This window comes from Vicia villosa, unplaced genomic scaffold (genome assembly GCF_029867415.1).
Source record: "Vicia villosa cultivar HV-30 ecotype Madison, WI unplaced genomic scaffold, Vvil1.0 ctg.005984F_1_1, whole genome shotgun sequence".
Classification (NCBI taxonomy): Eukaryota; Viridiplantae; Streptophyta; class Magnoliopsida; order Fabales; family Fabaceae; genus Vicia; species Vicia villosa.
Genome location: NW_026706708.1, coordinates 62,689 through 74,684, shown reverse-complemented (window position 1 = coordinate 74,684; position 11,996 = coordinate 62,689). Strand labels below are relative to the sequence as shown.

At 30.8% G+C, this 11,996-nt stretch overlaps 2 protein-coding genes across 2 annotated transcripts; one reads left to right on the top strand and one right to left on the bottom strand.

The window, feature by feature from the left end:
* Window positions 1-859: 859 nt before the first annotated feature.
* Window positions 860-11,159, top strand: LOC131642876 (uncharacterized). Its single transcript, XM_058913043.1, has 9 exons — window positions 860-957; window positions 2,351-2,525; window positions 7,496-7,690; window positions 9,214-9,375; window positions 9,481-9,552; window positions 9,846-10,031; window positions 10,276-10,395; window positions 10,536-10,601; window positions 10,767-11,159. Exons 4-9 carry the CDS (start codon window positions 9,307-9,309, stop codon window positions 11,157-11,159), a joined length of 906 nt encoding a protein of 301 aa, XP_058769026.1. The 5' UTR covers window positions 860-957; window positions 2,351-2,525; window positions 7,496-7,690; window positions 9,214-9,306.
* On the bottom strand, window positions 2,991-5,855 carry LOC131642877 (uncharacterized). Its single transcript, XM_058913044.1, has 6 exons — window positions 5,135-5,855; window positions 4,820-4,975; window positions 4,067-4,690; window positions 3,770-3,974; window positions 3,264-3,427; window positions 2,991-3,172 (listed from the first exon to the last, which is right to left on the bottom strand). The coding sequence occupies exons 1-6, from the start codon at window positions 5,853-5,855 to the stop codon at window positions 2,991-2,993; spliced, it is 2,052 nt and encodes a 683-aa protein (XP_058769027.1).
* Window positions 11,160-11,996: the final 837 nt, after the last annotated feature.

The following is an 11,996-nucleotide window of genomic DNA, read 5'->3' as shown; positions in this document are numbered from 1 at the left end:
TGCTTTGATCTTTGTTTGGAAAAGATGAGGAAGCACGTTTCCCACAGACAGCGCCGCTGGTCGTGTCTGATTAGACGAATCTTTGTGGCCTGCAACAATCTAGGCTTCTATTGAACTGGATGGGGTGTACCTGCAAGTTACTCCGATGCTAAAGTGAGTCTCAACCCGCCGGATCAAGAAATCTACCGGATTATTGGTTTGACCAATGAACCGATCGAGTCATACTTGGTTTTTACCAGGTCAATTACAACAGTGGCTGGAAGTACCGCTCAATCCTCCATTTTACAGTCTAACCGGATTGATCGGCCAAAACGGTCCATATTTTAAAACTATGAATTAATTAGTTGCATATTAATTTTAACCAAACATGATAAAGTTGGCACCTAAATAAAAATTTAGTAAAATAAAAAAATTTAATTTAATAAGTTATTTCACGAAATTCTTTAATCTTGAAAAATACTTTTCCCGAGAAAAACATTTGTCAAACCCTAGAATCTTAGTTTTCAACCTCCTGCCCGAAGGAACCTCTCGCTGCGGCTATGAGAACCCTTCTCCGTTCACAAACTTTGATTACATTCAAACCATATGGCGTTGTCTTTCAGGTTCAATACCAATGGTTTAGTCGAAGCTATCATATATCCATTGATGAATTAAAGAGGTACGTATTTTTTTAACTTTGACACGAGAAAAAAAAAGTTGTAATATAGAATTTTGAGTTTTATAAAGTGGTATCAATATGTGAACAGTTGAATCTGTATGAATTTCTCTAGGTTGGAATCAATTTAATCAAATATCAGCCGCAGGTTTTTCACCATAATCGCCTATGAGGACACCCCAGCCAGCGGCCGATCATGGTGGCTATTTTGGTTCTCAGACTCCGTCATGAAAAGCCATATGATATCGAAAAGACTGGCTGGAAGTGCCCATATAGGGCTTGTTAATAGGCAAAGCTTACAGGTACTATGATTTTTTTAAAGCATAATATGACAATCATGCATATTACATCTATGTAGGTTCAGTAGATATGATTAGATTTGATGTATCCTGAAAATATGATAATTATGAATATTATATCTATATATTAATTACATTTGTAAATACTGCATTCATTAAGATTTAATCATCATAGAGAAATGCTAAGTGTACACTTAAAGTTACCCCAACAACAACGTATACAAATTCATTTAGATATATATTTTGTTTTTTTAATAAGTTTTTTTATATGCTTTGGTTTTTGTACAGTACTAAATAACTGGATTCATACGGTGTAGGAATACCGTGTACACATAGAATAGCTCTTTAAGCATAAGCTTCTCTTGTTATATAATCAGCCTATTTTATGTGGATTTTATTTTTTTAATCTCTGAAACTGCTAGTTTTTGAAAAAAAATCAAGAAAGAATTTTCTATATACTTTTCCTTTCACTCTGAGTGCAATGTAATTGTAAACATCTTTCGTAGGAATCAAATAAGGGAGTGAGAGAAAAGGATTGAAAATTGTAACTCGAGTATTTAACTCTGATTTAGAAAGAATTCTAGATTACCTTGACATCCTTCCTATAATAATTTATACGTGAAGTTTACACCGCTGTAGATTAGCTTTTGTCGGATAACATCCTAGGTTTTTAAAAACGACCCTGGTTTTGTTGGGGTCGCGTAAATGCTTTCACAATTTCAATAAATATAAACATTGTGATATTGGTTGCAGTGGTCATAGTCTGCATTAACTATAATTTATTTTATCATAAAAATGGTATTGATATTGGCACTTTTCGATACCTTTTTTTTAATAAGCAACTTGACATCTTTCCAGCCATGACATCCACCCAATTTAGCAGAAGACTACAACAGTCCCCAGAATACATTTACATTCTCTTAAGTCACTAATACATGTAATGATTTTTTTTTTTAATTTAATCTCCACATCAATGTCAAATAGACATCACGTGGTAACTATATTCGACTTGACTAACAGAACTGACAAACATGACACACACGCACTATTTGAAGGATTAAGGGATTTAATTAGTCATTTTCAAAAATGAAGAGATCTAAATGAACCTCGAGTATAGATAAGGAACCAAAAAGATTATTTATTTTGTTTTAGCTAAGTTGTCATCAAGGTATGTCCATTACTACGAAAATGGCTTAGACACAACAACAAGATGCTTGCTGCGTTTTCTGTCAAATGCAACTGCAAGAATTAAATCATCTTCTACTGTTTTGTCCAATTCTGAAGCCATGAAGGAGGAAGATTCAAAGCTGGTTGGAATAAGATATTTACATGTATTAGTGACTTAAGAGAATGTAAATGTATTGATTTGTCTTTTTGTTTTTGTTTTTTATCTTAGAAAAACCCTAACACACGAAGAGTTCATGGAGGCGATGAAAGTAGTGGAAACGTTGAAGAGAAGAAAGTCTGATTAGGAAAAATTGAAAGTGAAACAATTGTTTCTTGGGAAACACAATGGCGAAGGCGCATTTGAAGGTTCAAATTGGTTAAGGCGCATTTGAAGGTTCAAACCGGTTAGTAATTTGTATCTCATTTTTCATTTTGGGTCTTTTAGTTTTCAAATGCTATATATTTTAGGTTTTATGAGTTTTAGTTTTCGTCAATGTTTTAAAAATCGGACCGGTCATCAAACCGGTGAAGGTGCTGCGTCACTGGTTCATCGGTCGAACCACTGGGTCACTAGTTGAAGCGCATGACCAAGCCGGATTAAACCGAATTAAACCTGTCATTATAATAAAACTATATACGTATAAAACCGGTCGAACCGGATCATTCAATCTCTAAAAAAATTATAACTATCACTTAAAAGCTAATCCATTAACAGCATAATCTATAAATAAGGCTCTTAAAAATCACAAATTTAGTTCAATATTAAACATAAGTATTACACATAACAAAGTAGTACAAATTATAAAGTCTAATTGCAACATAAACTAATTGAGTCTTTTAGAAATAAAACACTCAAATATCTATTAAATTTAGTTCCAAGGAGGTAAAATTATCTCAATGTTGGGATCTCCTTCAATATCAAAATCATCTCCGACAAAATCAATCGCATTAGCAACATCTTCCCCTTCAATGATATTATTACTTTGGTTGTTTTCTCCGGAGTTAAGTGACGCATCTCCCTCAACATCAATCTCATCCAAATTTAATTCAGCTATAACAACATCAATTTAAAGAGTTTAAAAATTGACATATTTTAAGAAATTAAAATAACATAATTGTAATCACAAAAATTAATACCATACCAATATCATTTGAAATATGTTGGATTGTCATACTAGCAAGATCTTTGAGTAGTGCTTCCACCTCCTCAATGGTCAAGAATGATGGTGAATCCTCCAACACCCAATTAGAATGATCACCAAGTGTTTCAAACTTAATAGGATCATAATTTTGTTTCTTCTTGTTTCTACAAATGATTAACGACAATGTCAAACATAGAACCAAATCAATTTAACAAATCTAACATTAATATACTTTCTTAACAAACCAAGAAATATCACATGTTCTTAAATATAAAAACATAAAATATTCTTAATAAACCAAACAAAATCACATATTCTTAATTATAGAACCAACATTCTTATGTCATCAAGACAAAAACAAAATAGTTTTGTTTATAAACCAAACAAATCAAACAATAGAATATTTCTTAACTATAAAACCACATCATATATTCTTAACCATAGAACCTATACTCATGTCATCAAGTATCAAAACAATAGCATATAAAGCAAAATAAGTGCAATACCTATTTTGTAGCCGTAAATTGTAACGAACATAAACGAGATCGTTAAGCTTTTGATTCTCCAACCTATTTCTCTTTTTTGAATGAAAGTGTTCAAACACACTCCAATTTCGTTCACAACCAGATGCACTACAAGTTTGACTCAAAATCCGAATAGCCAGCTTTTGCAAATTCGGTGCTTCGGTTCCATAAGTGTCCCACCATTGATCTAGAATAATGCATGTGAAAAAAATTAGAAAACATTTTAAAATACATATTGACATTGTATTAAAATGCTTAAAGTTTATCATATAATTTTACCTGGCGAAACTTCATCTCGGTTTTCTACTGTTGTTGTCTTTCCAAAACTACCTTCACAATTTTTGAATGAAGTCATCTCAGCAGTTAATTTAGATCGCAAGTCCTTACTATCATAAGCATACTTTTCAATGACATCCAAAAGGCCTTGGGTGGTGGTCTTGTTTTTTTCATATTCTGGACCAAATCTACAAGATGGATTTAACCAATAACCAGCAACATGGAGATTTTTCCGAAGTTGTGCATCCCAACAGTTATCCAAGATCTTCAAATAAGGCTCTACTTTCAACTTATTTCTTCTAAACCTATTCTCAATCTCCTCTCTTGCTTTATACATAGCTCGATAGAGATATTCCATAGTCGGCTTATCTTCGTTATCAACAATACGCAACACACATATAAGAGGTTCTGTAATTTTCACTATGTCAGCACATTTAGACCAAAAGCTTGAGTCTAAGACTTGTTCCACAAATTGTTTTTCCTTGGCATCTTTGGAATAAGTTGTGGTTGTCCACTCTTTGGATGTTACCATGGCTCTTAGTGCATTTTTATGAGACAGAATACTTTGCAGTGCAATGAAATTAGTAGCAAAGCGGGTTGGAGGAGGACGGAGTATTTCTCTTCCACCTGTATTTTGTCTCATCAAATACAATGCAAAACAATGATTATATATTTATTTGGTAATTTTTGAAGCATGTGACACTGCCTCACTTACTTCCTCCAATTTGCCCATGTCTTGCAATATCAAATTAATACAGTGTACTACGCAAGGAGACCAAAACAACTTAGGAAACTCCATTTCCAACAACTTTCTAGCAGCAACATAATTCGCAGGATTATCGGTAACAATTTGAACAACATTTTCCGGTCCAACATACAACGCTACTTCCTTGAAAAGCTTAAATAGTATTTCTGCAGTTTTTTTTGGCTTTATACCACCGATTTAGTCCGGTTCGGGGGCGAGTTCTGGCATCAAGTGGTTCCATCCCCCTCCCAATCGCAGTTGCGGGGATCGAAATGTTCCTTTGGGGCAATAAACTAAAAAGTTGATAAGAGTTCTCCTACAACGACCAATCCACCCATCTGCCATAAGAGTACAATCTGTATCCTTCCAAATAGAACGATATTGCTTTATCTGTATCTTCACATCATCAACCCACTTATTTAACAAATTACCACGAAGAGCATGCATGGTAGGAACTTTATATCCAGCACCCATACAACAGAGAACATCAACTGCGGGATAAAAATACGGTGAATTTGCAGCATTGAAAGGAATAGATGCATCAATAAACCACCTGGCAATAGCAAGATCACATTTTTCTATCACTTCTTTACTTTGCATCACACTTTTTAAAGTAGACTGAGCTCCCGGAGTTGTTCTTGGTAAAAAATAACTACCAATACGAGCGTCATTCTTTTTAGATGCACCAATTTGCAATTCACCTCCCTCCGCAGTAAATGACTCACTTTCAGCCACATCTGAAGCTTTTCTTTTCTTGCTTCGCTCATTGAAATGTAGTTTCATCTGGAAACGAATTTTAGTAGACACTTTCTTACAAATTTCAACATTTCCTACTATTCTAGCCAAGTGTTGCTTTACTCTATGAATTCCACCTCCACCAAAAGATTTGTGACAGTACATACAAACAAGAGATTTTCCATCAGGACTTCTAGTACAATGTGCCCAAGTTATATCAGTCTTCCCTCTAACATTATTTTGAACTAAACTTTGAGCTGAAGATGCTTCTTGTGATGGTGGTTGTGATGATGGTGTTTCAGAAGATGCCATATTCCAGTAAACACTAATTGATATATGCTAAAATTATACTGAATGATATATTCAACTTTTATACTGAATGATCTATTCAATTATATAAAATAAGCAAACAATACGTGATGATTTATATAATGTAGTCATTTTCAGTCTAACAAACATGAAGTCATGCAACAACTTGATTCTAAATAGTGAGTTTAATAATTATAATATAAAGCTTAGTATGAATTAGAATATATTTTAAAATAGCTGTACAAAATAGTGAGACGGTATTGTTTAGTAATTGTACTCAAAATTGGAGTTGGATTAGAAAAGAGTAAGAACTTCATACTACATAAACTACATACTATTTTTTCTTTTCTTTTTATCTTTTAACAGCTACCCACATCAATACATATCACAGTTATAGACAGTGTTGTTGTTTTAAAACTCCAAACATTCCTCAAGAAATTTACATACCTGACAAATATTTTTTCCATATATGAAACATTTGATGAATGATTATTATCTACAACTTAAGTGCCACTGTTTGAAAAATAGTATGCATATATAACTTCATATATGAAAAATAATATGCATATATTTTAATAAATATGATGATTACATACCTAACAATTTTAATTAATCTCCATATATGAAAAATAGTATGCATATATTTCTCATAAAACAGATTACGTGCCATTATCTATAACTTCTCTCTATATATGAAAAATAGTATGCATATATTTCTCATAAAACAAAAACTTTTAGATCTTGCAATTTTCCTCATAAAACAGAAAATAGTATGCATATATTTCTCATATAACTTCTTGCAATTTTTTAGATCTGTGAATTTCAATTTCAATTCTCTCTGATTTCAATTTTAACAGAAACTTTAAGAGAAAGTGTGTTGATAATAATACAAATCAATATTAATTTCACCAACACCAAGAACAACAACAAAATCAGTAGTATTAATTTTAACAATTTCAATTTCAATTGGAACTAACCCTAATTTTTTAACACATATCAGAATCAACAATGAAAAACATACCGTGGTGCGGCAAGATTGAAGATGAAGGCGCGGTGGCGGTGAAGAAAACGGCCGCCGATGGAGATTTCTAACAAAAGACAGTTGTTGTTGTTCTTTCGTATTTTGCGTTTTCCTCCTTCTGGAGATTGAAAATAGGATGGATTGTGTGTTTGGTACTCTGGTTGCAGAATGAAAGCGTGAAATATATTTTTTTTTTAAATTTTAAAACACTCAAAGCGACGTCGTTTTGAGTAAAAGAAAATTAGAAAAAAATAAGAAGCAATTGAACCACCAGTTCACACAAACCACCAGTTTTCCCAGTCATGTCGGTTCGCACCGGTTTCCTCCGGTTCAACGAAAAAGGTGATCCGTCAAGTGAATCCGGCCGGTTATCTGGCTGGTTCCCGGTCCAACCGATCCGACCGGCCGGTCCGGTCCGATTTTTAAAACACTGGTTTTCGTTACCAAATGGTATCCATTAAGTTTTACAACTTTTCATTTTCAAATGCTATCTGTTTAGGAATTTTCGTTTTCTTTAGGTTTAAGTTCTATGTTAGGTTTTAGGAAATTCGTTTTATGTTCATTCCCTTTCTAATTGGGGTTTCTTATAATTAGTGTAATGAAATTTCTGCTGATATTGCAGGTTTTTCGCCATAATCCTAATGACGGCATCCCAAAGCGGCCTTTTCGGTAATATTTTGGCTCTGACTCCGCCATGGAAAGCCATATTTTATCGAAAAGACTGGATGGAAGGGAGTGGTGTATGCTTTATCTAGTTGGTTAAAGAGTATCCATCCTAGTTACAACCTACGACTTGTTAATGGGCGCAAGCTTACAGGTACTATGCTATTTTTGACTCATAATCATTATGACACTTAAGAATATTATATCTATGTTGGTTCAGTAGGGATTGAAAATAACTTGAGTGTTTAGCTCTGATGCATAAAGAACTCTAGATTACTTACATATTCTCCTAATAATAATATATCCGTGAAGCTTACTTTGGTAACAAATATATAAACTTCCCACTGTGGGTTAGATTCTGGCAGATGATAACCTAGGTTTTTAACAACAATTGCGGTCTCTAAAAGCTTTCGGTGTGATATTGACCGCGACCATTTTGGTGTGAACTAACCATAATTATATTTTCGGTATCGGCATCTTCAGACGTATATATATTTTTTTTTGAAAGCATGCAAGGGATGATACTTTCTCGGTGTTCTTGCATACCACTTTCTTTTAACTTATTCGCTTGTTTCAAGCCATCCTTCTTTCGCTTGCAATCGGTATCTCCCCAAAATTTGTGATAGTTGAGCACATTCTAAAGTAATTGTTTTCTCTTGGAATCCACTCATTGATAAGGTTATCTTCTAGATAGAACTTATATAAGAGAAAGATGCTTGTCGAACTTAGTTTTACCTTGTATCATTTTTGTGCTGTTTCCATTAAGCCGGCTTCTTACTTGTTTGTAACTTGTGACTTTTTTAGCATTGTATGGCATAGGATTTCTATTAGATGAGGTAGCAAATAGTTCTTAGGAAGTTTAATCGTCTTTTTGAGATTTCTCTTTCGTTAGGTGGTATAGCAAAGTCTAGGAGACTTTATTATGATTTAGACATGTTTGAGCATTTGAAATGAGCCTGTGTTTTCTAGTAACAACAAACGTGATTATTTTTAGAAAAAAATATTTCATTTGAATTAGAAATGAATTTTGGGAAAACCATTTGAAAAAACTATATAAAAGATAAGAAAAGGGGAATGAAACCAAACAACAATCATAAAATATTATATTATTGTAAAAAAAAAAATCAATTTTTCCATTTAGGTTCTTCCATCCTTCGTTCTATAGTAAAATATTATTATTGGAAAATAAATTTAGAAATTAGAAAATAATTTAATTTCACCATACTATTACTTTAAATGTATTTATTACAATTTTTGTATAGTTTTGTCAAATATTCAATATATTTTTTTTTTGGTAAGTGTATTTTTCTTTAAAGGTATTATATGCAAATTTGCTTAACAAAAATATAATATATGGAAATTGTTTTAATTTTTTTTAACAATTTAAGAAAGATTATAATTTCTTTATAATTTTTTGTTTTTCCCATAATTTTTTGATGGTATATATCCATATAATATTCAAGAATTTTGTAATATGGAAATATATTCAACTCATTCAATTCATGTACATGAACCTTAAAAATTATCATACTATAATAATTATTATATTCCATATTTTTCTTACACGTAATTTTATATACTATTTAATTGTTAATGGCAAGTATTTTTTTTATTATTTTAATATTTTATACTATTCAGTTTTAATATTTGCAATCTTTCATTCTCTATATAATGCAGTTACATAATCACTTGTCACCAAGTCATATACTAACAGTGTTGAGGTGAGAACTTTCAGAGATTCAAAATAAATATTTACTAGCATTTCAAAGAATGAGCAATAATGAAGGAAATTTTGTTCATGGCAAAGAATTGGCTCACCTGCTTAGTGATAATATCAATGTAAGTATTTACTAATATTTTTTATTTATTTTGATTAATTTTTCTATTCAATATACAACAGTTCTTATAGCTAATGTTATCTATCTATCTTCTTATGTGATACAGAACATAGTACAAGGATTTAGATCCGAATGTCGCGATATGGTTGAAGCAAATGCTGAAATTACACCTATTCATGTATGTATTCTCCTATTCATTATTTATTTATTCTGATTTTATAAATACGTCATTTTGTTTAGTGTTTTAAAGTTGAAGCAACAAGACAGTAGGTTGAGGTTAAATAACTAATCTTTTTTTTTTTTTTATAGTCTTAATCGAAAATCATTTCAAAAATTTTGTTGCTGTCTCCAAAGTCTAACTGAAGTTCAACTTTTAATTCTTTTAAAATAAATTATATAGATATTTAAGTAATTTAAATATTTTTTTCATTTAAATTTATATTGTTGTATATGATGATGTTGTTTTTATAGGAATCTGAATCATCAACAAGACGTGGGAAGAAGCTGACAACAATACTAATCAAAAGGGAAACATTTTCATTTTCATTTCCTGTGGACTTTGATATTTCATGTTTTCCGGGTATAGACAGTATGTTGTCTAATCTTACAAGTTGGGATGTTGAATGTCGAAAGAGAGAATCTAGAATTTGTGATACGGTAAAAAAATTCAATATTTTTTTGTTAAACATTTCTTTTTATTTATTTTTTTATTTAAATAGATCTCAATAATATTGAACTCAATAATTTGCAATTGAATGGTAATATTAAAATTTATTATTTTACTACAAAATTTCATTTGTTCTTATTATTTTTGAATTTCTATTTAATTAATGACAAATAATATATATATTTGTTAATGATAATAACAAAATATGTTTTTTTTTAAATTTATTTCATGAAGTACTATATTCACGCAACCGTCACTGAAGGTAAAAGATTGCGATCCATTACAGAAGTTGTAAACAAATTACTTCCAGAAGGATATGCCAAGTTGGACAGCCGAAAAAGAAAGAAAAACATGGTGAATAAAAATATAATATATATATATATATATATATATTATGTTTTCGTATTATTGATAAATTATAATTATAATATTAATAATATTTGGTAAAATTTTATTTATAATTCTTTACTTATATTTGTTTTGATAATTTTTAGGACTTTGATGATATAGATGAAGAAAATAATTTTGAATTTGAAGCTAATGAAAACAACATCTCTCAAGTAAGGGTTTCCGATTTACTTCCTTCTACTGTCTCCATACTTAAGGAAAAAACTAAATTATACGGCCAAGATGATGCATCAAGTTATTTTAAATGATAATGTGGTAATATAAAATAACATTTTTAAATTTTAACTTAATGTTTTATCGTTATACATTATTTTCAGGTTCAAAAACAAAAACTTGTCGAGGCGGGGAAAGATATTTCTCCCGAATCTTCCACCCGTACAGAAAGGTTTATTGGAAACAAAGAAATTAATGCTGAAGTTGGAGATTTTTCTTGTTCTCCTTTATCGATTATGGATAAAGAGAACAATATGGATGATATTTTAACAAGAGCGTTGCTAAATTCACAAGAAACATCGCCTGAATTTTTGCTATACATCTCGGATATGCAACCCATTGTTCCTGTCAATCAAAATATATTAGAAGATATGCTGAAAGATCATGTTGAAAATGATTGGACTCTAATGGATCGTGTCAATAACTATGAAGTCTTATATAAAATTAGAGAAGACTTCTCTGAATATGATGATTTGATAGCAAACTTTCTAAAATAATTTGTACTGTATAATTAGAGTTTTAAAATTATTTACAATAACAAATTTATAACTGTATGTTTTTATTTTCTTTGTATGAGAGCATGAAATATTTGACAATATAAGAGTTATTAGAGTCCAAGAGAAGAGGCACTTTCACTTTTTTGATGTGCGGTGATTTAAATACAATAGAGCTATTCATATATTTAAATACTAGATATATTTTTTATTATATTTTCTTTACTTTTTTATCGAACTTCAAAATTTTAATTGAATTCCCAACCATCCAAAAAATTTAGATGATTATCAAAATTAAAATAACACAAATATTTGACCTTAAAAATATTTATTTATTTTTAGAAATATCTTATTACAATATTGAAAAATATATTGAATAATGATATGTAAAATTCCTTCTCGAAGAGCAATTCTCTCATAAGAAATTATGTAAAATTATTTTTTGTTTAATGTGAAGTTGTGTCTCTCATGTTGCACAAAGATCTTAATTGGTTGGGTATGTCCTTACTAATTTTGAAGTCGATTTTATTTTTGTTTTAGGTGTTTTGGTTTGGTTTAGGGAGGAAGACTCATTTGAGTCTAATTTAAATTTGGTATTTAGTGCTATAGAACACTTGGAAATTAGTAGAAATATTTTTTGCAAGGAAAAAATTCAAAAAATCACAATTTTGGATATTTGCTTGGCTTTGAAGTGCGTTTATCCCCTATGCTTTGGCATCTAATTTTTCTTTGCTTGATTGAAAGTACAACCCACTCATTGTGGTTGTGATGAAATCGTTCAAAATTATACGAAATGGGTATGGCATGGTGAATTGACAAAAAAGACCTACGTCACATAGA